The following is a 26463-nucleotide window of genomic DNA, read 5'->3' as shown; positions in this document are numbered from 1 at the left end:
TGGGTAGACGAATGGGCCACTCTGGGCTGCAGTGCCCCCCTTCCTCCTGGTCCAGCACTTCCTCATTGGAAGGGCAGGTAATCCCGTCTCCTGCTAATACGTGATCCTGTACCCAGGGACTCCACCACAGCATAACAGGTGGTCCCAAGGATGAGGCCGAACTGCCCCAGCCCCCTGCACCCAAAGGCTCACGTGCACTCACTCAGACGTCTTGAAAAGCCTCCCCAGTTGTACCTGGATGCCGGCAGTCCCCAGCAGGCTGAACACACATGGGACGACTGAGACCAGCACAGCCTGGCGCGTGGAGTTGGCTCTCGATTCCCCTGGGTTGCCACGTTTCTGCTGCAATTAAACTGCAAGTCAGTTGAGACTGGGGACCTGGAGGAAACACAGCTCGGCAAAATCCTTGCGTCACGTCCTTGGATCACTTAGTGGCCAAGCAGTCAAGTGCTCCATCCAGGAGATGGCAGGGGCTGGGTGAGGTCAGTTAAGCGGACTCCTCCACACACCAGCCCGGGAAGGCCTCTCCCTGGCACTGCCAGTGGCCTTTTAAACCTGGTGGGGATGGAGGGGAGGGGCTGACACTGCTGCAGATATGGAGTACCAAGAGGCTAGTCCCCTTATATTACAAAGAATGGATCCAGGAGCTCCTTAGCCAGGACAAGCCCGCTGGTGAGCCAACCAGGCCCGGCCCTTCCCCAGGGCTTTTCCCACCAGCTTCCCTCACCCCAACTTATCTGCAGAAGGAGGCGCACCATCTCAGTTGATGGGAAGCCTGCGCTCTCAGGACTTGACTGAGAAGCTTGACTTCAGGACACGGGCCTAGGGGGGTGTTACAGATGAAAGGCTGAAGGATGCCATGGTTTCTACACGTGGCATCACCTGAATTTCTCAAAAAAGGAGCCACGGGGTAACAGGGTTCTTGCCTAATTTGTTAGTTCTGTAGCTAAGAACAAGACATTTCTTTGCCCTGTCTTACTTAAAAAGGAATCCAGAAGCATTTTGCTTGGGAAGGGTGCAGGGAAAGACCAATTCAATTATTAGAACAAGACATGTGGGCGTGGAGCTTATGCGTCATGGTTTCCAGACACTCCACAAGCGACTCTAACATGCAGTCAGGTTCAGAACCACTCCTAAGAAAAAGAAGGGGTGAGGAGACAGGAGATGAAGGCGTCCCGAAGCAGGCAGGCTGAGTTGTCTGTTGACTAGCTGGGCAGCAGGGCACACACCTGTGTGCGAGGCCCTGCTCCTCAGAGCCCTCAGCTTTACCCAGAGAGGATCACATCTGCTGGCCAAAGATCGAAGGGCACGCGCTCTACCCAGCTCAAGTGGGAAGCCAGGTCCATGCGGCCACCTGCGCACCCAGAATTCACATCAAAGAACTAAAATCCACAAGGATCATGGATCTCTGTGGCACATAAAAGCCTCAAAGTTGGGGGGTGGGGGACAGGGAGGAACCAAACTGGGAACCCAAGATGTCAAAAGGGTCAAAAGAAAATGAAGGCAGTGAGGGAGACCACTTCCAGAAGAGCCCAGAGAGGGCAAGGGCACCTCCACCACCACTCACAGAGCACCCAAACACCCTCGGTTTACAAACCTGAGCCAGCTGCCTGGCCTTCACAGCGGTGCATGCTGGAGAAGCTGGCACAGCCAAGGGGCTGGGGGCCACCCCATGGAATTGGGGGGCTGGCCTAGCATCCTGCCCTTGTAGTCTGTCTCAGATATCCCCAAGAAGTGACAGAAGCCAAGAGACAGTGAGTGTGCAGAATCCTTTCCTATGCAAGTGTAAAATCTAAGGGTGAATTTAGGACTTCTCTTTTGGGGTCATTTTAAAGGCATGTCTCCCCTGTGATCACTGTCATATATCTCAGGACACTTTAAAATTGACTCCAAAACATTCTCTCTTTTCACACATCTGAAACACATGGAATTGATATCATCTTTATAGGTGCACATCATACACACATACAAAATTGTAAGGCAAAACCCACCAACCAAAACAAGGCACACAAAATCAAAACACGATCTAATTTCTGCATTTCTGAAGAAAACTGCCTTAGCTCCAAGCCACACACAACACACTAGGACAGTTTGCTTTTTATTATTGTTGTTGTTGTTTTACAATAAAAACAAATAGCTATGCTCTCAGCAAAACAAATTTAAAAAGAAAAAAAAATCACAGAAATTTACTAACAGCATTTCAAGATAAGGCTTTTGAAAGATTTATTGAAATAAATTATCTCAGACTAAACACGTACTCATCACTCTATTTTCAGTTACTTCTCAATATCCTAAAAACTTCGTTATGTAAAATACATTTAACTTTGCCAATTTTAGGTAATACTGGATTCTTCCCAAAAGGACTACCATAAACTATGCTTTCAAACATTAAAAAAAAACCTTAATCCAGTAGGACATAAAACTGAACTACGTAAGCTATGATTGCGTGTTTCAAACCCTTCAAGTGAAATTTGTCAAGGATTTGAAAAAGTTCAGACCTGGGTCTGCTCCAAGGCAGGTGGACATAACACCTTACCTTTTAACCAACACAGTTATGAAAATGAAGGGTTCCAGGGAAGAAAGATACAAAAGGTATCATTTATTTCTTCAGTGAAGCCCTCCAAGAAATACTCTCCCATCCCCCAAAGACCAAACCCACAGCCTTTGGCATTGCCTAATTGACTTTACCAAGGAATTAAAACCACAAACCAAAGCTTGCTGCTTAACCCTGTCAGTGCTGACCTTCCCCATGTCTGGGGGCAGGTGGGCAGGGGACAATGAAATACAGAGAGGAGAGGATGGACACGCAGGGTGTACTCGTACATGGAGGAGCACCAGCATTAACGGAAGTAAAGCCAGCTCTGGACAGGGGGCTCGGAAAGTCCTGGATGTCCTGGGACACAACTGTCAGCTTCTCACACCACATCCCTAGGCTTTCCCCTGCTCTGCTCCAGGTATCGAACCAAACACGGTTTTTCCATGATGCCCAGCCAGCCCAGGGGTCCAGAAGCCCGCATCTCTGGCCTCACTCTGTAACATTTTGAATGCCTCCTCACTAAGAACAGCAGCTGGACAACAGAAATTACCCAGTGGTATGGAGTCAGGCTCTGGCTGTCCATCTCCACGCTGCTTTGTATGGATCCCCCTGCCTCCAACCCCCATCTGCTGCACACACACTTCCTGCCACGTTTGGAGCTAAAGACACTGGCATCTGTTATGACTTCTGCATAAGGCAGTCAGGGACACTGCCTGCTTCAGGGTCTTTGGTTGCCCACTTCCTCTTGATCCTCCCCACCCCTCCAAAGTCCAGTCAATGCAGAAGAGATCATGCCTACAGTTAAAATGTGCAGTGTTTCTAAAGGGAAGAGAAATGTCACATAGAAAGTATTACAAAAAAGGATTAAATCTGTCAGCTGTCCAAACACTATTAAGACCACATGCTTTATACAGCGGCGATGCAGTCAAGCCCGCTTCTTCACACAGCGGGCACAGCTGGGGACAGGCCTCTTCAGCGGGCCGGGCACACGGCTCGGGCAGAGGCAGCCGAGGAAGGCGAGGAAGCGCTAGGAGGTCTGCTGCTTCTGAAGTCTCCGCTCGGCCGCAGCGGCCAGCATCCTTCGACGCAGGGTCACAGGGTCAGAGGTCGTCCCTTCTGAGGGGAGGCAGCTCTCCGAGGCCGAGTCATCTTCAGAACTTCTGTTCAAGAAACGCCTACCAAAAACCAAAGGTGCGAGTGAGGGACCTGGGGAGCCCTGGAAGGCAGGCACACAGAAACACACCACATGCTCCCGCAATCCCCCCTTCCCCGGCACGGCCATCAAGCTGTCACTCAGCACCACCCCATAAACAAGACACCCCTCCCTGAACGGGGGGCAGGAGGTCTCTGCAGCGGAGGCTACTCAGCCCCTCGCTCTCCTCCACCCCCCGCCCCCCACTAACACAGCGTGAAGTCCCGACTCACCAGGCTGACGCTGGGCACCGAACCCACCCACGGGAACAGAACACCAGCCCTGTCGCCAAATGTTTAACCACCGAGTGTCTGCCAAGTCAGGGAACATTCTCCCTCTGGCTGCCCCCACCGGGGCTGGGGCTTGCGGGCTGGTGCCCGCGCTCCGAGGCTGGCCGTGCACAGAGTGGCCAAGACAGAGGACTCGGGGGCTAGGCAGCAGGCTGGCGTGAGGCCCTCGAGGCCTTGGTTTCTTCAGCTTTAAGTCTGTTTAATGGGGATAATCACCGTGCTCCCTCTTAGAGTGAAGAGAATGAGAGAATAGCTAACATAAAGGGTCTAGAACACGCCGGCACGGAAGTGCGAACCACAGGAGTGTGGGTTAAAGTGCCCAGTGGGGACGCTGGCAGCACTGGCCAGAGGTTATCGGGTGGCCAGTATTACCAGACCCTCTGGCTTTCAACAGAGATTTGAGATTGGAAGCTGTAGGTGACGGGTGCTAGTTCTCCAGCGTGGGCATCTATGGCAAGGGCTTTCAGGCCCCGGGACTGGCCGGGAGGTGCCGCCCAATGGCACTGCAGGCCTGCTCACCTCCGCGCCTGCTGCAGGAGGTCATCCTTGCGTTGCACAAGCATGCGCTGCCTCTCGTCCGCAGACTTGGAGAAGCGGCTGCCCCGGGCCTCGAAGTCCTCCCCCTCACTGGGCTCCGCCTCCAGCTCGCTGAAGTCCAGCGCCTCCTCCAGCCGAGGACTGAGGTCCAGCGGCACCCGCTCGGTCTGGACACGGGAAGCAAGGGGTTGCTGTGAGCAGCCCAGTTCCCCACATGACCGGAGCCCCTCGTGATGCTCTTCTAGACCCCAAAGGAGACAGGCTGCCAGGCAGGGACCGACAAACACATGTCAGCAGACATGGGTTCCTGATGGGCAGGGCCTGACTCACCACGGCATGTTCAACATTGGGGACTCAGTGAAGGAGTACCATATGGAAAACAGAAGCACCTCGAAACTGTACTCTCGGAAGACACACAACTACTAATTTGCATTCTGGGAATTTTCTGTCCACCACTACTTACAGCTCTAAAATTTCAACAAGTCTTATCACAAATTTTATACCCTCACTTGACTCTGAGAACAGCTAGGCAGATAAGAAGGGTAAATTCTTAGTATCTTTTTTAAAACTGACATGAGATCCTGTCCGTGAGTCACAGGATGTAATAATGGGACTCTCTCCATTACAGCAGCCGTGAAGGCCAAGACGATGCCCAAGGTCCTTCATAGGCTCGGTTAGGGGCCATCAGTGTTGCTCGCGCTCCCAGACCCAGGCTGGCCAGAACCACCCCAAGGCAAAGACAGAGTTGAGGAGCAAGCGGCTGACAGGCCTATTTTTAAGTTTCTGGTGGGAGCGCTTCTCCAGCTTCTCAGCTGAGCAAGGAGTAACTTCAAGAGAATCCTGGGGCCTGACTTACATGCCCTAGACGTTGGGGGACATGGGGCCAGTGATGACTAACACACAGCTGAGAAACCTGACAGGAAGAAACTGGCTTGTAGCAGATTTTAAAAAGGCTTTGACGGGAGCGACTTCAACCTCCACCAACTGTAAGGCACTGCTGTGTGCGCTCTGGGGAGGAGACATGGGTCCTACAGGAGGATCCAGCCCGAGGCTGCTGAAAGACTGCTGAAAGACTGCCCAGGAGGACCACTGGGAGGGCTGAGGGGAGCCCCATCAAGTAAGGGCTGGTTGTTGAAAAACAGCCCAAGTTCAAAGGAAGAATACTCAAGGTTTCTGGTGCTAGACAGGACAGAAAAATCTCTAAAATAACAGCTGTAACACACATGTGTATGTGTGTATGTGTACATAGATGTGTGCGTGTGCATACACACACACCCCCTGGGGTCACATGCCCCATCCTAACCCTCTCTCCTCCTGAGTCTGATCCTAGACGAGTCGGGAGGAAGAGCCGGTGAGTGGAGGTGGAGGCAGAGATGGAAGGAAGGGCATGGAAGCCCACCCTCAGGCCCTCACAGGCCTCCAAGCCTGATCCATGCAGGCCTGAGCTTGGGCAGAGGGAAGGCCTCGAATTAATGGGCAGAGCTGATCCACTGACTGGGCTAAATCGAGGTGTTTATTAAGTGACTGTTTTCCAAGAACTTATTATTTCCTGAGAACAGCCAAAAGTGTTATATAGCAAGCTTCCTTGTGAAACAAGGGGAGTCAGTGAAGTACTTTCCTTTCACTACATTAAAAAAAAAAGTCAGAAACCTTCAGGCTCACTCTAAAAAGAAAGCTGGGAAATCAAGACAGAAATTGAATGTGCTGTACCCATAAGGCCACCCAGTAAGCCCGGCATCTAAATCAGAGCTAAGCCAGCTACAAAAACTGGAAAAGCAATGATCCCCTTCTTCAGAGGCCAGACACTATTTTACCAATACTGCACAACCCAGTTGCAGATTTGGATATGAACATGTTAACTCGGCAACAGATCTGAAGAAGTCTTAGGAGTTTTTAGCGTTTCCTGTTTGCAGGGAAAGACCCGTGAGGTGAAAGCAGCCGCTTCCGAACAGCCCTGACCCCCACTGGAGGGAAGGCGGTGCCGTCCTCGGACCCCTTCCCTGTGTGGGGAACCCCACACATCTCTCACACACAAGGAAATGCAAAGACAGGGTAGCTTGGGGGTTTTCAGTCCCTTAAGAAAGTTTCCAGCAAGTATGGTCATCGAAAAGCAACTGGGAATTACAGAAAACGGATGTGAACTGGCACCCCAGTCTGTGGGGTGAAGAGCTCGGGGTGGAGGTACCTCTGCCCTGGACCCTGGACAGGGGAGCTATTTTCGGTTGGGGGCAGTCACCCAAGGTCACCCAGAGTGGTTATCTAGACAGATTTGGTTCCCAAGATAACCACGCTTCCCCCCACCCCTGGGGGTCTCCTGTTTGTGAAATGTGTGGAAGTTCCTGCAAACGCTGAGCTCAACAAGAGAGGTGTGGGGGAGAATAATCTGATGACCTCGGCTCTGGAGAGTGGGGCCCATGTGGTCACCCCGAGAGTCCCGGGCCCAGCCCCACCACCCCCTTCCTAGTGCTACACTCAAATTCATGGTGGCAGGCCCGGCCAGGAGAGCATGGCCCTTTCTCCTCCAGGTCCTGAGGACAGTCCCCAGGGAGTGGGCTGCCGGCCACACCCGGGCACAGTGAGGTTTGTCAGCCCCACACGCTGAGACAGGACTGGCATACGGGCTGCTCACTACTCGAGCGCTGAGTCACGCCAGCATCAGAGGTGGACGATGAGCACCGCCAGGCGCCCCACTCCACTCCTCCACGCTCTAGGGCACAGGCCTTACCTGAACAGAAGCTTCTCCGTCCTCCTGCTCGCCGTTTGGCCTTTCCACGGGGCTGTTCAATGCAGGCCTGATGCTCTCTGACCGCTGGAAGAGACACCACAGCACAATGCAGAGCCGCTCCAAACCCAAGGAACAGGTACAGGGGGCCCGGGGGTGTGGGGAGGAGCTCCCGCCCCGACAGGCTGAGTTCAGCCAACCCCCGGCATCCAGGACACGAGGATGCTAGATTAATGACCGACAAAGGAGTCTGAGGCCTAAGTCCGAGCGTCATCAGTGTTAATTTCCCTTTCAGTAGTTATAACTGTACCACGACAAGCAGGACAGACAGAACACTGTGGAAAAGCCCTGACGCAGCCATCTCATCCACCTCCTCAGCGTCCTATGAACTAGGTGCAGCTGTTCTCACGCTCAGCCAGGCTGAGACCCTGGCCGACACGGCAGACACCCCGGGACCCTGTCCTCGTCCCTGCAGGTCTGTCCCCTCGGTGCTGGCTGGCTGGTTTCTGTATTTCATCGCCCGAGGACTCACCCTGGCTGTGCGAGGGAACTCTGCGCTCCTCAGAGGAAGCCCTCTGCCAACAACTGATGGGAAATGGTGTATAAACACCCTGGCTCCTCTTCCCTCAGGAGGCACATGAATTCTACACTGGATCCTAGAAGCCTCCAGTGGCCTCGAGCTCTAGACGCCCATGATGGTGACCTGTTGGACAAGTCCTTAACCCACCTCACCGTCCCACCTGCTGCCCGTGTTTCCTAGACGCCTTCCCATGGTTCCCAGAAAGTGTTAGTCACTCAGTCACGTCCAACTTTGCAATCCCATGGACTACAGCCCGCCAGGCTCCTATGTCTATGGAATTCTCCAGACAAGAATACTGGGGCGGGTAGCCACTGCCTCCTCCAGGGGATCTTCCCAAGCCAGGGATGGAACCCGGGTCTCCTGCACTGCAGGCAGATTCTCTACCATTTGAGCCCCCAGGGAAGTACTGCATGGTTCCCAGAACACTTCTCAAATTAACTGCTGGCATCCAAATCCTTCTCAGAGCCTGCTCCCAGAGCCACAGCCAGTTCCTACAGGTAGGGACCACAGAGCCACCTCTGATACCTCAACCCCTTTGAGTACCAATTCCAGGCTTATTCCCTCTTCAAAGATTCTCACATTTCAAAATTTTTACTAACAGATTTCCATTACTAACAGATTTCCAAAACCGAGTAATTTCTTGGTATATGATAGCCTGCATGTGGCTCAGTCACTTAGAGGTGTCTGACTCTGTGACCCTATGGACTGTAGTCCGCCAGGCTCCTCTGGCCATGGGATTCTCTAGGCAAGAATACTGGAGTGGGTTGCTGTTTCCTTCTCCAGGGCATCTTCCTGACCCAGGGATCCAACCCACATCTCCTGCATTGGCAGGTGGATTCTTTACCACTGAGCCACTTGGGAAGCTCTTATGATACTCTAATCACATATTCATTCCTTGGTCCTGCCAGAAAGCTTGTCTTTAAAATGTCAATACTTCTTGTACCCATCAAAGAGGTTTTATGATGGGCCCGGAGACAGGACCTTTTTTAAAAAAGTAAAAAATACAAGCCTCACACAGAGAGGAATTATACCCAGTGGAAAGCCACACTGATGTGTAAAGCCAGCTGAGGACAAAGGGTGCTGTCTCCCACGGCCAGGGTTGGCAAACTGCAGCCTATAGGATAAGTTACTCCAACGGTTTCTGTAAATAAAGTTTTACTGGAACACGGTCATGTACATTCATTTTCATGTTGTCCATGGCTACTTCAGCACTGCAGTATGGAATTAAGAAGCTACAACAGATAATGCATGGCTTGCAAGGCCTAAAATACTTCAATCTGCCTTTTATAGAAAAAGACTGCCAATCCTTGTCGAAAAGTGAACTGATACTATGACCTCCTGGACTGGTGAGGGCAGACTGGTTTGGGGGATACATCTGCATAAAAAATCAGCCAAATATCTGTGTCCTTGCCTTCAGCCAAGCCTCCTGGATGAGCCTGTTCTCAATCATAATTTGGAAAGTTAGGGAATTCACAGAAACCCTTCGTCAAATCATAAATGACACTCAGCTGTTAAGTAACTCAAAAGTTAATTTAGAAGATGAAACCTTGGTGAGGACAGAACTCCCTTGTCATGCCTGAACCCTCAGTTTACCTGTGTGGGAAAAGGTACTTGAATCCGTCCTTCCAGAATGTTGTCTGTTGTTATTTCAACCGAGCGTGTCAGCTGGAGGTCTTGTAGTACCAGGTGGTATGGCACCTGGGGAAACATTTCTTGGATCTGATGAGCCTACAGGGAGACAAAGAGGCCATGGAAGTGGTCACTCTCAACAGTTACTCCCTGAGGTCACGGGGTGAGGCAGGCTCTGGGCACTGAACTCGGTGACCTGCCGTGAAAACACAAGGATGGGGGCCACCGCCATGCTGCAGGTCACCATCACACTCAGTAGTTCTCCACAAGGCCAAAGGGAAACCTTGGTGACGGCATCAACTCCAAATAAAAAAAGCATACAAATACGATTCTGAGGCAGACTGAATTAGAATATTCCGGCTTTAAAAAGTATTCATTTTATTCATCAATCCTGGGTTTTAGCACCAAAATAAATAAATAAATAAATAAGCTCAGTAACAGGTATACAAACATATTCTCCTTAAAGCTATATATTCCTAGAAGGAACAACAGATGAAATTCAAATGTGTTATGTGAATATTCCCCTCAAAAGGCTATGTACTATAAAACGGTGACAGTGTTAGTTGCTCAGTCATGTCTGACTCTTTGCGACCCCAGAGTCTAGCCTGTCAGGCTCCTCTTTTCCTGGGATTCTCCAGGCAAGAATACTGGAATGGGTTGCCATTCCCTTCTCCAGGGGATCTTCCCAACCCAGGGATCGAACCTGGGTCTCCCACATTGCAGGCAGATTCTTTATAGTCTAAGGATTCCATTTATGTGACATTCCAGAATAAGCAAAATTATAAGGGTAGAAAACTGATAGGTGGTTCCAAGAGGCGGGGGGTGGAAGCAGAAGTGGTTGCAAAGGGCACAACGGAATCTGAGGGAGGGGGAACGGAGCTGCCCTGTGTTTTCATTACGGTGCCAGTTACACTACTGAATGGGTCTGACAAAACTCATAGAGATGGTTACTAAAAACACTGAACTTACTGTACCTAAGTTACACATTGGCCGGGGGGCAGGGGGCGGGGAGATTCTAAAGAATGTAATTGCTAATACTGCTCCAGAGCTGAAGTTCTCAAACTGTACCCTAGAAACGTCACGGAGGCCATCAAGGCTCTAGGTGGTCAAATGTACAGAGGGGAGCAGGCAGAGAGCTTGCACGCCACCACCTGTACTTTCATTTGAGCAGCTCCAGATTTTTTTCTCATGCATGTATATTTATTTTACAAATACTTATATTCAGGGTTTTTTATGTGGAAAAAGTCCCAATAATCAAAAGAAAAAATGAGGAGGAAAAATATAACTGCTTTGGGGGCACAAGAAAGTCTACTGTTGGAAGAGGACCATGTTGTTGTAACTGTCAAAAGAGGGGCAATGTGTCTCAACATCAGACCGAGAGGAAAGACCAGGGTGAAACCTGTTAAAGCTTTGCTTGGGGTCATTGTTAGGGCAGAGAGGGAAAGACACCTGTGTAGCACAGAAGGACCTGGTGCTCTGCTGTCCTGGGATCCCTGTGTTGTTTCTATGAACATGAGTTGATCATCTTTCAAAACCCAGGTCAAGTCAAAGCTAACTGGGCAACGGTCCACAACAACCTGGATAATCAAATAACATTCTTCTCTATTCATAAACAGTTCCCCTTTTGTTTCCCAAATAAAGCAAGTCCAAAGCATTTCTCCCAGAAAATCCAGCAAATTATATATTAGATGTTTATAAAAAATATATTGTGCCAGTAAATTAGTTGTGCTAAAAATAGGCTATTCCAATCCACTGTGGATGGGGAGGAAGAACACCAGGACCTGTCTGTTTAGAATTCTAAACGCATCAATTCCAAGGTAATTCTCATTCCTGGGAGGTTTATGCGCCCATGGATTCTGACTTTTTTAAGGGGGCAGGTGAGGTGATCAGCCTGAAGAGCTTCAACAGCTGACTGAGCCTAAAGTACCCACGCAGAGCATCGGGGCAGCCACATTCCCAGGCCAGGTGCCCTCACGACGTCTCTCTCTCTCTGCTGATGACCTGGCTGAGTGCTTCACTGAGACAGCAGGAGCCAGCAGGAAGCCTGGTCTTTTTTTTTTTTAATGGTCAAAATCATACACGATCACTCGTCTTATCCATTTTAAGTATTCAGCAGTGCTAACTACACACACACTGCTGTACAAGACATCCCCAGAACACCTCCATCGTGGCAAACCCACGACGCCCACGGAGCAGCAGCTCCCTGCTCCCCCTTCCCAGGCAGCCATTCTACTTCCTGTTTCTAAGAGTCTGAGTAATTTAGATACCTCCTGTGAGTGGAATCACACAGTATTTGTCTTTTTTTGTAACCAGCTGATTTCACTAAGCACAATATCCTCAAAGGTTTTTGGTTGGCTGAATCATACTCCCATTGTGTGAACAGACCATTTTCATAATCCATTCATCGCTTACGGACACGTAGGTTGCTTCTACCTAAATGGTTACTATGAGCCATGCCTTTTTAAAAAGCTGTGTATCAAAATGACACACCTGCAGTCATGTCCATCCCTCCCCCAACCAAGGTGAATGCGTCTCTCCCGGCTCTGGCACCCAGCCCACCCTCCACCTCCAGAACTGCGCCTTCAGTTAACTTTGTTCTGTACCATCAATCTCTCCCCTTCTAGTGATCACTCCTATCTGCATACCAAGTATGCGTCAGAATCTCTTTAAAAAGAGTCTTGGGTACGGAAAAGAACAAAAAGCAGGGTCTCAAAGAGATATTTGTACACCCATATTCATAGTCCCATTACTCACGATAGCTAAAACATGGAAGCAACTCAAGTGTCCACTGACAGATGAATGGATAAGCCAAATATGGTCTATCCATACAAGGGGATATTTATTTAACCTTAAGAAGGAAGGAAACTCTGACACATCACAGCTGAACCTTGAGGACATTGAGCTTAGTAAAATAAGCCAGTCACACACAAACAAAAAATTATGATTCTGCCTACAGGAGGTCCCTAAAGTAGTCAAATTCACAGAGAAAGAAAGGAGAATGGTGGTTGCCAGAGGCTAGGAAGGAGGGAATGGGGAGTTACTGCTTATTGGGTTTGGGGCTTCAGTTTTGCAAGATGAAGAGTTCTGGAAATGGATGGTGGTAAGAGTTGCATAAAAACATGAATATACTTAATATCATTGAACTGTACACTTAAAAATGGTTAAGTGTACAGTATGTGACTCACTGGAAAAGACTCTGATGTTGGGAAAGATTCAGGGCATGAGAAGGGGGCAACAGAGGATGAGACAGTGGGATGGCATCACTGACTCAATGGATATGAGTTTGAGCAAACTCCAGGAGATAGTGAAGAACAGGGAAGCCTGGTGTGCTGCAGTTCATGGGGTTGCAAACAGTCGGACACGAATGAGCAGCTGCACAACAAACAACAAAAAATAGGGGAAAAAAAAGATGACCCATGGGGAAAAGAAAAAGAATACATACTTAGCACTCGCTTCTATGTGTATGTCAACACTGTGGAAGTTCACAACACAGAAAAAACTAATCAAAATTATTATTCTGTGAGAGGAGGGAGTCTGGGCAGATGGAAGCAAGGACAGGAGTGTGACTTCACCAGATACTCTCTATAAGTTTTGTTTTTTTGATTTGGGGATTTTTTTGGTCATGGCTCAAAGCATGTGGGATCTCATTTCACTGACCAGGGATGGAACCTATGCCCCTTGCAGCGGAAGTTGAAACATGGAGTCTTAACCGCTGAACCACCAGAGAAATTCCCTACAGGTTCTGAAATTTATGGATCAATGGCCTGCTCAAAAATCTTAAAAAAAAAAAAAAAAAATCAACAAAAACTCCTCTGATGGCACATCCCTATTAAGCTACCACCTTATTTCTTTGTGCCATCTTGTAACACACTGCCAGCTACTGACTGTCTTCAGCTCCCACTCAATTTCCAATCCAACAATCTAGCATTCAACCCCTCAAGCCATGGAAACGGCTTGTGCCTCTACAGCTGATAACCACCTCCACTCTGCCACACTCAAGATGCACTTCTCTGACTTCATCTGCTAAGAATTACCACACATCTGACCTGCCTCTTCTCCTGGGGTTTCCTTCCCTCTCAATCATGGCTCGTCTCTCTCTGCCAGACCTCAGTCCTGAGCCCTCTTCTCTTCGTGAGCCACCTTCTTTCCCCTAAAGAGATCTAGTCCCCTACGACTTAAAGCTCCCAAATGTCTCTCTCCAGCTGGATCTCTTTCTTGAAGTCTGCAACTGTCTGCATGACACCTCTACTTGGCTGCCTCATGGACACCCTAACATCCCCGGCCAAACAGACGGCCGAGGTCCTGTCCTCCATCTGTTCCTCCCTCAGTCCTGCCCATCTCAATACCTGGTACCAGTGTCTGCTCAGCTGCTTAACTGAAAACCAACACTCTGCTCACCCCAATACCCTACATCCAAACCAAAACCACCGTCAAGTCCTATCAGTTCATCTTCAAAAAGTCTTCAGTCTGCCATTTCTTTTCACCTTTATTACCAACACCCTGATCCAAGCCGCCATCCTTTTTTGCCTGAACTATTGCAACAGCCTCCTAACTGGTCTTGCTGGTTCTATTTCCACTCCTGTAAATATCATTCTCTCAAAAGTAAATTATTCTCTGCTAACGGTCCTGTCAGTCACAGTCACCTGGGGGAGGAAAAAAAAAAGCCCCACATGGCCCACTAACACTTTCATTACAGAATCCAAACTGGACCGTGGCCTACACATCCCCACATGACCTGCTCTGCAACCTTGATTATATCACAGTCTTGGTTTTGACTCACACGCTCCAACCACAATCACTTCCCTTAGTTTCCAGAACATTCTCACCTCATGGCCATTGCACCTACTGTTTCCAGGACCTCCTTTTCACCCTTCCTGTCTCAGCTTAAATATCACCTCTTAAGTCTTCTCTGAATGTCTCTTCTAGAACAGTCTACTCACCACTCCACATTACCTGCCCTACAGCCTCCAGAGACCTCATCCCCATTGGAATGACCTTGTCTGTTTGTGTTTACAGTCAGTCTCCCTCTCTCCCCCCACAAAGAATTCACACTTCTCGAGAGGACTCCTGTCCACCCTGTTGACACTCCAGGTGCTACACAATTTGTTGACACAGCACAGAGCCCATCTTGGGAACAGGCTTTCACTACACATTTGTTGAATAAATACACTAAGATAAACTAATGGACAAACAAATGAACCAATGACTTTCTAAAGTACTGGCCAGGCCTGCCCATGTCAACCAGAGGCCCTATTCAGGCAGGAATAACACAGTTTACATTTTTAAGACTCTTGCATTTATCATCATAATGAACACTACATTTCAACAGTGGCGAGTCAGTGGAGATCAGATGACAAAGCTTTAGAAAATACACAGAATCTTGAAGTATTTGGACAATATCCTTGAATGAGCCAAGAGTATGCCTCAACATCTCACGGTGTATGTGTTTGTGTGTATAAACACACACACATCCACAGCCATATATGTATGTATAAGGGTGTGTGTGAATGTATACTCAGTTATTTATTTTGGGAAGGGAGGAGATGGAGTCAAAATAACACACTTGGTAGGCCTACTACAATTTTTAACAAAAATCACATCATTCACTCAAGTCGGTAGCTCCCCAAATACTTTTGGTGAAAATCAAGAGAAGCCCCAAGACTAGTGAAGATCACGAGAGTGACCCCAGTAGTGCTCAGAAAAGGTTACATTATCTGCCACATCAGTAAAATGCAAGCTCGCGTCCAAGCCAGTTTCAATTTTTTTTTCTTGATAATTATTTAAATTTTGTTTTAAAGTTTTTACAATGTTATGTTGGTTTCTGCCATACAACCATGCAAATCAGCCATAGTTATACACACACCCTCCTTCCCTAGTCGCCTTCCGCTCCTCCCACCCTACCTCTCCGGTCATCACAGAGTGCCACACGGGGCTCCCCGTGCTGCACAGAAACTTCTCAGCCGCTCTCCACCTTACACCTCCCAGTGTACACATGTTGGTGCTACTTTCCCCGTTCGTCCCACTCTCCCCCCTACATCTGTGCTTCCATTCCCTCCCTGCACAGGAATTGAAGTGGTCCCGATGAATAAGATGCCCCTGAAAACCCTGTCATTTTGCCAAAGCAGAGTGAGTACAGCTGGGTCATGCACACGGCACACGCTCTCCAGCTTCTTCTTCCCTCCTGATTAATAAGCTCCTTCTGAAAGCAGCGAGCGCTCCTTACCATTGCATTGAGCTGGGAGTTGCTTGCCTGCGTAATGCCTAGAATGTTGGTGGTGTGCATCACTTCAACTGAGAAGCTCGGCAGCCAACTCGCGATCCGGGATCCTGAAACAAACGAGAATCCAGCGCAGGTTTGAGAGGCCTCCCTCCTCATGTTAGCTACCACGTGAGTGTCACTACTGGCCAGGGCTTCCTTTACACCAGGCCTCTGACCAAGTGTCAATTCTCACTAAAACCCCACCTGCGTTTATTATTATTATTCCTGTTTTACTCTTCTCTGGGATTTGACTCCAGTGCTCCTGTTGGTCCCCAAGGCACTCAGAAGTTAGGTAAACTTGTCCAAGATCCAGCATTTAGTTACAGTGGCCAGGACCTGAAGTCACACAGTCAGGTTCCAGGACACTTCTCTGCTGGGCTGGCCCGCACTCCAGTGGCCTTGGGCCCACACACACGCCATCCCTCCCACAGCCCGCACAGTCAGGAAGGTGTTCAGGCTGCAAAGCTGCTACAGGAGCTGACCTTTCACTCTTCTCTTCACACTACTCATAAACACTACTCACCCGGAGACATTTTCATGAAGTAGTTTCTACTTAATAATCTGGTTTAAAGACTTTATTTTTCTCATTCAAAATGCTTCGCCAAAAGCACTACAACACAGGCTGTCAGACTAAGGGTACCAAGAAGCCTGCCACTGCTGCCATGGCCCTAAGGAAGGGGGTCCTAAGCTACGCGATCATGGGCGTCAGCACTAAAACAGCCCCACGTCAAGCCACACATTTAAGAAGGATTTTTCTCTCCTTCACAAAGGAGCACTGAGGCCAGCAATGTAAAACAAGCTCAAGGGCCACTCAAAAGTCTTGCCTGGACAGTTTGTGCCCAAGAAAAAACTGGATACCTATTTCATGTACTTACTAAAGAGAAATAAAGTTGCCTTTATCAATTTGGACTATGTTTTCAGTAATAATTCATAAGAAACAGCTTACATAGCCAGAACCTATGGCCAAGATCCGCTTGTCTATTTCAGAAGTCTGATGAGGAAGAGGCCTTAACCAGCAGCCACAAAGCAGCCCCTCTACACCCGCTCAGCCAGCCAGGCGGTCACCATCCCCTCTTCTCAGAGACGGATCCCGCTCCTCTGGTCCTTCCTATCAGGGATTTCAACCTGTTGCCACTCCTGCTGTGTCCCACCCTTGGAAACTCAAATCAGAGACAAGAAGAGCATTCCTCCTAAACAAATAGTCTAGGGATACCTACTTTAGAGTAGGAAATATGAACTCAGCATTTAGTGGTATTGAAACTGATGAAAATCAGCAATGGCCCAATGTAATGTGAATTAAGGGATGATAATCCAGTTCCTGGTATGGTACCCATGATCTTAGAATTTTAAGTGTGGCTTTATCATGAATACAACTCTGGAAGGCTGAACATTCATATCTCATAGACAAAGCAAGAGGGTTCCAGCTCCGATTCTCCTTCTAGTACTCACTGGAACGACTATTCAGTGACCCTTCATTATATGCTTAAGTGTTATACCAACGTAATAAATTGTTAGCAACAGTTAACTATTAAAGTGATTAAGCTCGCTCCTGCAGGCATGGCTGATTCAACTGTAACTACTTTCACCTCCCTGCACCCCCTTCCTCCCCCAATTCACATAGAACCTAGCAAAATGCCTGGTATAGACTAACTCCTCAGTGTTATACATACTTACTGAACATTGTCAGTTCAAACTGAAATTATTAAACTAGCCCATCCAGGACAAGTTATAATGAAAACAGTTCCCCTAAGAGGAGAACACCCTGCAGGTGGTTTTAGAGGTTGAAACCAACTAACCGTCGAAGTGGAAGAAGTGATTGTGTTGGTTTAAGCGAGGTCTGCCTTCGGCTGCCGCCACAGGAACCAAATTCTCATCCAGGTTCTCTCCTGGATGGTCTTCCCGGACACGATTATTGTCAGCAATGTTAAGAGACATCCTGCATGTGGGGCAGGAGGTGTCTTGTTCTAGCCAGGAACGAAGACAGGAGCTACCAAAAGTCCAAAATAAGATATTCTTAGCATATTTTGCGAGAATTCACCAGAAGTACTCTGAATGTATCAGTGAGTTGTAATTTTACTTTCTATTCACCATTAGCAAGATTTAAACGTTGAGAAACACGTGCTGACACTACCTCTCGCCCTGCTTCACCCTAATGTACTTCTGGTGCATCCTGCCCTGAACATCAATTCGTTAATATACATGGTCATCTACAAGTTCCCAGGCATGACCCTTTTTCAGTAAGACTTCCTCATACAGCTCACCATTTTCCTCTCCAGCTCAATCTGACTAACTTCCAATCCAACACCCTTGCCTCCCAAGTCTTTGAATCCTCTATTCCAACGATCTGTTCTCTCACTCTACTTTAGCTACCCACTAACATGGTCAAAACCTTGGCCTTCTCATCAAAATCGTGACTTTCAAAGCTCTTATTCTCCAGCTTACTATCTCTCTGCCAGAAGAGTGTATGACAGTAATGTTCCAAAATAATGAATGTGGAAATTCAATGCTATCAAATTTAGAAATAATAAAGTACCTATAATTCCTGTTTGTGATCATGCAACTATTAGCCAAATAAATGGTATTTTTAAAAGTACACGTCCCTTTAATCAACACCCTTAAATCACACTTCTAGTTACACCAGCCTTGTGTGGGGCTCCAAAAGTATGTAAAATCCTTGCCTTCCAATAATGCTACAGGTGACACACTTTTCATAAGCAAATCTAATTTTCCTTCATACTTCCAGCTCAAATGGATCAGTTACCTAAATGTAAAGGATAAAACCATAAAACTATTAGAAAAAAACTATCATGAACTCAGATTTGGCAATGGATTCTTAGATCTGACACTCAAAATATGAGCTACAAAAGAAAGAATGGATAAATTGGATTTCATTAGAAACTTAAAAGGTATACATCAGAGAATATTACCAAGAAAGTGAGAAGACAAGCTACCAAATGGGAGAAGGTATTTGCAAATCATATATCTGATAAGGGTTTAGTATTCAGAATACATGAAGAACTCTTACAACTCATCAACAGAAAGAAAAACCCAAATAAAATAGGATAATCTGACTTTAATAGACATTCTCCGAAGAGAATGCACAAATGCACCAACAAGCATGTGAAACAATGATCAGCATCATTGGTTAATAAAGAAATGAAATGCAAATCAAACCACAATGAGAAACCACTTTACAACCTTTAAGATGGCTATTATCTAATGTAAAATGTAAACAGGTATACTAGCTATAGAAAACAGTATGACAGTTCCTCAAAAACAGAATTATCACATGATCCAGCAATTCCACCCCTGGGTATATACCCTAAAGAACTGAAAGCGGGGTCTTGAAAAGAAATTTGTACCCCCATGTTTGCAGCAGCATTATTCATGATAACCTGAGAAGGCGGAAACCACCTAAATGTCTGTTGACAGACGAATGGATAAACACAATGTGATACATTCACACAATGGAATATTTTTCAGCTTTAGAAAGGAATGAAATTCTGACATGTTACAACATGGATGAACCTTGAAGACATTATGCCAAGTGAAAAAAGCCAGACATAAAAGGACAAATATTGTACGATGTGCTATTGTGTGAGAGCTGAGAAAATAGAAAGGTAGTTGCCAAGGACTGAGGAGAAGGGGAGACTATGGAGTTATTGTTTGATGAGTATAGCGTGTCAGTCTGGGAAGATGAAAATGTTTTGGAGATGGATGGTGGTAAAGGTTGCCCGACAATGTGAATGTACTCAATGTCACTGAACTGGTACACTTAAAAATGGTTAAATGGTAAAATTTATATTATGTAAACATTTTCGAGGGTTCCCCTGGTGGCTCAGATAGTAAAGTATCTGCCTGCAATGCAAGAGACCTGGGTTCAATCTCTAGGTCAGAAAGATCCCTTGGAGAAGGGAATGGCCACCCACTCCAGGATTCTTACCTGGAGAATTTCACGGACAGAGGAGCCTAGTGGGCTACAGTCCAAGAGTTGGACACAACTGAGCAACTAACACTTTTCACTTCATACATTTTTTACCACAACAAAAACATCACATTTGAGAACTAGCATTAAAAAAAAAAAACCCCACCATAATGAGATAACACTTCCTACCAACCAAAATGGTTATAATAAGAAAAAACAAAAAACGGTAAATATTGTTGAGGATCTGAAGAAACTGGAACCCTCACACATTGCTGATAGGATGTAAAATGGTGCAGCTGCTATGGGAAAATCCAGTGGTTCTTCAAGAAGTTAAACATAGAATTACCCTATGACTCAGCAATTTCACTCCTAAGTATATACTGAAAAGAATTAAAAACATGTACTCCAACAGATACAGATATCTCTTCACAAACATTTATATTAATAGCAGCATCATTTGGAATAGCTAAAAAGTGGAAGAATGGAGGGTCCATCAATGGAAGAATGGATAAACAGATTGTTCAATTATTATAAAAAATGTTTAACTCAGTCATAACAAGGAATGACGTACTGAAATATGCTACAACTTGGATGACTTTGAAAGTTTTATGCTTAGTAAAAGAAGGCAGTCACAAGAAGTCACATATTGTAGGATCCCTTTCATATGGCAAACCCACAGAGACAGGGAGCGGATGACCAGCTGCCAGGGAATGTGCAGAGGAAGGAATGGGGAGTGACATCCTGTGACGGACATGCGGGGCTACTCTGGGTGATGAGCAAGTTATGAACTACAGGGGAGTGGTGCTGTACCGCACTGTGAATGCACCAAAGGCCACTGAACTGCACACTTTAGGATGGCTGATTGTATACTGTATGAATTTTGCCTCAATTAAAAAAATTAAATCCTAAAATGAATCTAACCAAATGCTTGAAAACATTTCTTCTGGAGTGAAATATACTCTTTTGAGTTATTCTTCCAAACTTTCTCCAAGCTCCATAGGAACTATCTGAAAGTTTTTGAGAAATGCGTGTCTCTGGTCTTCCAAACTCATCACTCAGCACCACCATCCATCCAGTCGCTCAGCCGCAAAACTAGAAGAGTCCTCGACACCTCACGTTCCTCACTCTCTCACAGCCGGTCTAGCAGCATGCGCCTCCTACTCTTCCTACACCTGTCCGCCCCTCTCCTGCTCCCCTCCCACTGCTCTACCCACACGCCTCTCGGCGCCCATCCTAACCCCTGCAGCCCTTACTAACTAGCCTCCCTGATCTCTCCCGGCTGCATATCTGATCCCGAACCCCTACTTTAAAACCTTCCACGGCCCTCAGTTCCCTGCAAGGTGACTCAGGCCCGTGTCTTCTGCCTCAGCAAACACCACTCCACCCTCTGACATCCTGAACTCCTGCCACACAGGCTCTCTTTCATTCCTTGGATACACCACACTCCGTTTTGCTTCAGTAACGTTCCCTCTGTCTCAAAGTTTCTTCCACCTGATCCCTTCTTTCGATGCCTTCACGCCTACTCATTGTCAGGAGTCACCTTCTCCAGGTGTCAGATTCCTTTGTTACAAGCTCTCAAGGACCATATTCCTTTTCTTTAGAGCACTTGTCTCAATTTATCCTTACATGCTCATAAACACTCCTGCTTAATTCATGTCTGTCTCCTCCATTAGGCTGAACACTTTGTGAAACAAAGACCACCTCTGTCATTTTAACGTTATTTCCCAGAAGCCAATTCAGCAGTCAGCACATTTAAAAAAAAAATTCAATAAATTTGTTGAGTTACTGATACTCCAGCTCCAAAGTCTTTCTAATGTTAAAAAGGAGAAGAAAAACTATTTGGGAATACAAAATAAAGAAAGGAAGATTACAGATGTGAAGATTATAACTTTCTCAATATGCAAGACTGACCATAGATACAAAAGGTCAAGAGATACCTCAAGGTCTATCAACATGAAAAACATCCAATCTACAAACAGAATGGTTTAGGATTTAGGTTGAACAGACACAGTCCATATGAGAGCTCTAAAACTGAATAACATTAGGAGGTGAGGACTGCAACAGCGAGAGACAAGGACTCACAGGGGACAGAAGAGCCTGCACTGCACACAGATCTAGTCCAGCCGTGGAGGTTCTGTAATCCCTGACGACACAGTCACAGTTCTGGGCTGCATACTGTCTCTGGTCTGATCCCCATCCCATCACACTGCCCTGGTGTGTGTTTCTATGCTGCTTCTGGGCATGCATGAAATGCACAAATAAACATTCTCACCCCAATAAAGGGGTGAGAAAAGGGAATAAGCTGTTGGAAAGCAAGGATTCCTCCACCCCTTTGTTTTAAGGTGAGAAAAGGGAATAAGGTGAGAAAAGGTGAGAAAAGGGAATAAGCTGTTGGAAAGCAAGGATTCCTCCACCCCTTTGTTTTAAGTTTTAGGGGCCTATGTGTTATACCTGAGAGTTTACAGAGAAGGAATGTGAAGACAGCTAACACATCCAGAAACTGAGATGGCAAACTGTGAGTGGGGAACAATCCTGCTATGTAGGGAAGAGGCTGAGAAATAAAGCAGACGCTCCCAGGGCCCCCACCCCACTCAGTACCAGCACCATGGCCACTCTGAAGGAACGCGCCCACTCTTCAGCTAAGCTTGGTCTTAAGCCCCGGCACGAGCAGCACCCTGCGGCCTGGCCAGAATGCCCGCCCTGCGTGGCCCCGCAGAGCTCCTACTTGTGGAAGAGATGTCCACAAGGCAGTTTCCTCGCAGCCTGCATGGAGTCCCAGCAGATGGCGCAGTCATCGTTGTTGACAGCCAGCTCCTCTGGAGTTGCCACTGCAAACCTAGGAGAAAAGAAATCGAGAACCATCACAGAGCGCAGCTGGCAGGGGTCTGCGTCAGCCCCACACGCAGACATTGAGCATCACCTACACACAGACGTCACCTCTAACAGCACAGTTACAGCGGAGTCACGTTCAACACGGAAGCTCCACCCACCAAAACCACGCAACCATGTGCTCTTCAGAGATCATCAAAGAGCAAGAAGCCTATACACAGAAACCGACTGCGTTGTAACACCGCGGCCCTTGTTAATGACGACTTGAGCGAACATTTCTGGGCAGATTAGAGGAGTTAAGACACCTCAGAGAGCCAAACTGCTCCCCTGGACACAAAAAGGATGCCTGTTAATCTCACACCTTTCAGGCTTGGTTTAGCCTCAGGGTGCCAAGTGAACACCTCAGTGAGGTTAAGAGTGTGAGAGACAGAACGTGTGTGTGTGTGTGTGTGTGTCTGTGTGTGTATGTAAGCATGCATGTGTAAGGAATAAAAAGGGCAGAAGCCCAAGGAGACTTCCATTTAATAATAATGACGATAAAAATAACGATGTAATAAAAGAACCTAATATTTACCCAGTACTGTTCTAAGTATATTACGTTCATTATCCCACTGAATCCACCCAACATTCCAGGAAGAAGGTATTGTTATTATCCCTAGGCTAAAGCAGCCCAGGCACAGGGAGGTAAGTAAATTGCCCAGAATCACACAGTAACTAAGTGGGCTTTGCATCCAGGCAGTCTGACTCCTGAGCCTGCACTCTTCATCATTCCATTAACAGCTGCAAAAAGCAGGGATATAACCCAGAATCTGTTATTATTAAAGATCTCAAATGTGTCAACATGGGTGGCATCAATCTGCCGATTTACCTGGCTTCCATGTTTCCAACCACTCGCAAATAGTTCTTGTGCCGGCGGATGCGACGCTGTACTTCATGAAACAGGTAACGCAGCTGCATGAAGATGACCAAACTGGCCATGGACAACCAGATGTTGCCAAATAACTTGATGAGAGGCGAGAGAATAAAATGCACAAGAAAGGTCAACGTGAACTTGCTAGCACTAAGGGTGAGGCAAGCAACAGAAGATCTGAATCATGGGTAAAGGTGAACAGGAGCAGTCACTTGGGAAGCAAATGCACATACTTCTCTCACGACTCTGAACACTGTCCATGCGCCTGGGCCTAGTCATGCCATCAACAGCCATCTTTTCTGAGGAACTCATCAGAAATTTTAAAGCTTTATGCCAAATGATGTACATTATTAAAACAGAAAATCAGGAAACAGACCAAATGCCCAGTAGGGGAACAGTTATACTGTGAACTCACATAATGTAATATTACATACTCATTATATATAATTATATTCTATTTTATATATAACATTCTGAAGATTAATGATATGCTTAAATAACATTTTAAGTGAAAAAAGGAAAAACATATTTAAAAAAAACTAATATGTGACCAAAAAATTATGTAAAGATGTGAATAGGCAAACAACTGAATAAAATCTAAATACTCTATTATGGGAGCATGGTGTTCAAGGGTTAGGGGTGGGGAATTGAAAGAAGGAAAATGGTCAAAAGGTACAAATTTTCAGTTGTAAGATAAAAACTTAGTGGGGATATAACATACGACATGATGACTATAGTTATAACAGTGCTGTATTGTGTATTTCAATTAAATCATCATACCTCTGTCGTGGAATTTTTATCTTAAAGGTATTAAAATGATTTAGAAGAAATGTTGCTAGCATAGGAAGATGCACATAATACAACAGCTACAAAAACCTAAGCTATATGCCCAATACACGATGAATATATGGCTTTGAATAAAGAAAGCAGCAGTAACCACAAACAAATGTCAACACTTAACTCTGGACATTTGTCTGGGGGGGGTGGGTTTAAAGTACGTTTTCAAAGTCATTTTAAAAAGTACACTTTGAAATGTGCTATGCTTAACTCCCAAATTTTTAAATGCTACTTTGACCGGCTTACGATATAAACAAACTGCCCACCAAATATGTTGGCTCTCACTATTCTGAGATCACTGAAGTGCTAGCCAGGGAAGCAGGTTTTCAGCTTGGTGATTTCTTGCACACCAAAGTAAAATGCAAACAACAAAGTAGGAGAAATTAAGAATAAAGACTTTGCTTTTAATTACAAAGATGGAACATTTATGCACCCATGAAGCAGATAACACTGTGGGAGTTCCCTTTACCACCTACAAACTAACTGTTACTATCAGAAGCCACAGAATCTATGAGGAGAGGAATTCTCTTAATACCATGCTGAAAGAATTATCTACTGACTTGGTCAGCAGAGTGAGTTAAGCCTCCTGGGAGGACAGCAAGCCCCTTTTGAGATGGGCACCAAAGCTGTTCCACACTGTTTTACTTCCATTAGCCAGAAAGGAAAAAAAGGGGAGGGGCACAGTTGCATCATTTTTATAGTCTTTTAAGTGGGTCATCCACAAATGTTTCACTTATTAAACTCTGTACTAAACAGAGTTCCTGATTCTAAAAAACTTAGCTCTCTCTGTTGGAGTTCCCTCTGGGAAACTTACCAACATGTGAATATGGTGCATGAGGTCCAAGGACAAGAGAGTGAGCTCCATGACAAAATCTGTGTAATAGACATACGTCCCCTTTCCTTCCCATGTCCCTTCATGGTTGAGGTCCCAGAGGTGAATTACATATCTGCCATGAACAGAGAAGAATCATGCTAATGATTTACTGTCACAATTGAATTTGTTTTAAATAGGATATAGTAGAGTCATATTTTTACAAATTTTTTACATGTTATATTTTATTTTATTTATTTATTTTGATTAAGAAGTTGAATATTTCATTATTAAATTGTTTATTCTCCTGCAAGGCTGTTGCTTCACTGTATAAAAATAGCACCAGCAAACACAGTATATTGCAAAATTAAGACAGTAATATTCTTCACTGGACACTATACAACTAACAAACTTTTCTCCACTGGCAGTTATTTCTAGTGGGAAGATCATTTTTAACCAAATCCAAGGATAGCTGTAAGCAAGTTACAATGTCATATAAGGTATAAGATAACCATGTTATCCTTGAATTACATAATTTTTATAATTAGTTTTATCAGAGATAATTTCAGGAATTCTGATTATAACTGGAGCCTAGCCTAAAAATCAAAGGATGCTGTGGAAAAGATACACAGTGTTTATCTGAAGGCATTAGAAAGTTAAGGTGTATTTTCTTCAGGAAACATTGTTACAAGTAGTTTCTTTTGCTAAAAGTTGCTTTTTAAATATCTATCCGCGACTACTTTAAGACAACTATGCTAGATTAAGTTGTTTCAAAGTAGTTTATTTAGGGGTTCCATTTTCATTCCTCAATAGATTTTATGTATTTTTCATATGCTTCTTCACTCATTAGTTCATCTAGTTCTGAAGGGTTACTGAATGTCATCTTGATCAGCCAACCATCTTCATAACAAGACTTGTTGACAAGTCCTGGATTTTCTGCTAGACTGTATTAATTTCAGTTACTTCTCCTGATAGAGGGGAATAGAGTTCACTAGCAGCTTTCACACTTTCCAAAGCACCAAACTCCTCTTGTTTGTTCAACTTTGTCCCAACTTGAGGCAGACTACAGTAAACAACATCTTCCAAAGCTTCCTGTGCAAAATTGCTGATTCCCACTGTTCCAACACCGTTTTCTGTTGTTACCCATTCGTGTTTCTGTGAATTTCCGCACCGACAGCAGAGCAGGGCCGGTGCGCAGTGCCCGGACCGCACCCGCCCGCAGTCCCCAGGGCCGCGGCGAGCAGGGCGCGCTGGGTGCCGAGATGGCGCGCAGGCTGCCGACCGCGGCCGCACGCTCCGCGCCGCTTGCAGCGCCGTGTTCGCACGGGTGCAGAGGGGCTCGGCGCGGCACCCAGAGCACCCCGGCCGGCGGGGGCCTACATGTTATATTGTAAAATCAACTGCAT

At 46.3% G+C, this 26463-nt stretch overlaps 1 protein-coding gene and 1 pseudogene across 1 annotated transcript in view; both read right to left on the bottom strand.

The window, feature by feature from the left end:
* Positions 1-2085: 2085 nt before the first annotated feature.
* AMFR (autocrine motility factor receptor) overlaps positions 2086-26463 on the bottom strand; it is a 41350-nt gene continuing 16972 nt past the window's right edge. The window contains exons 6-14 of the mRNA XM_065925363.1: positions 25061-25193; positions 23368-23501; positions 22396-22506; positions 17542-17732; positions 15710-15813; positions 9451-9585; positions 7281-7364; positions 4538-4722; positions 2086-3711 (exon numbers count right to left, since the gene is read on the bottom strand). Of these exons, the coding sequence (XP_065781435.1) occupies positions 3564-3711; positions 4538-4722; positions 7281-7364; positions 9451-9585; positions 15710-15813; positions 17542-17732; positions 22396-22506; positions 23368-23501; positions 25061-25193 (1225 nt within the window). The 3' untranslated portion in view covers positions 2086-3563. The remainder of the gene's footprint in view (positions 3712-4537; positions 4723-7280; positions 7365-9450; positions 9586-15709; positions 15814-17541; positions 17733-22395; positions 22507-23367; positions 23502-25060; positions 25194-26463) is intronic.
* Positions 25824-26463, bottom strand: LOC136159150 (glycine cleavage system H protein, mitochondrial pseudogene; annotated as a pseudogene).

The sequence above is a fragment of the Muntiacus reevesi genome, chromosome 2 (assembly GCF_963930625.1).
Source record: "Muntiacus reevesi chromosome 2, mMunRee1.1, whole genome shotgun sequence".
Classification (NCBI taxonomy): Eukaryota; Metazoa; Chordata; class Mammalia; order Artiodactyla; family Cervidae; genus Muntiacus; species Muntiacus reevesi.
The sequence above is the reverse complement of the archived record's forward strand: the minus strand, read 5'-3'. Positions and strand labels throughout refer to the sequence as shown.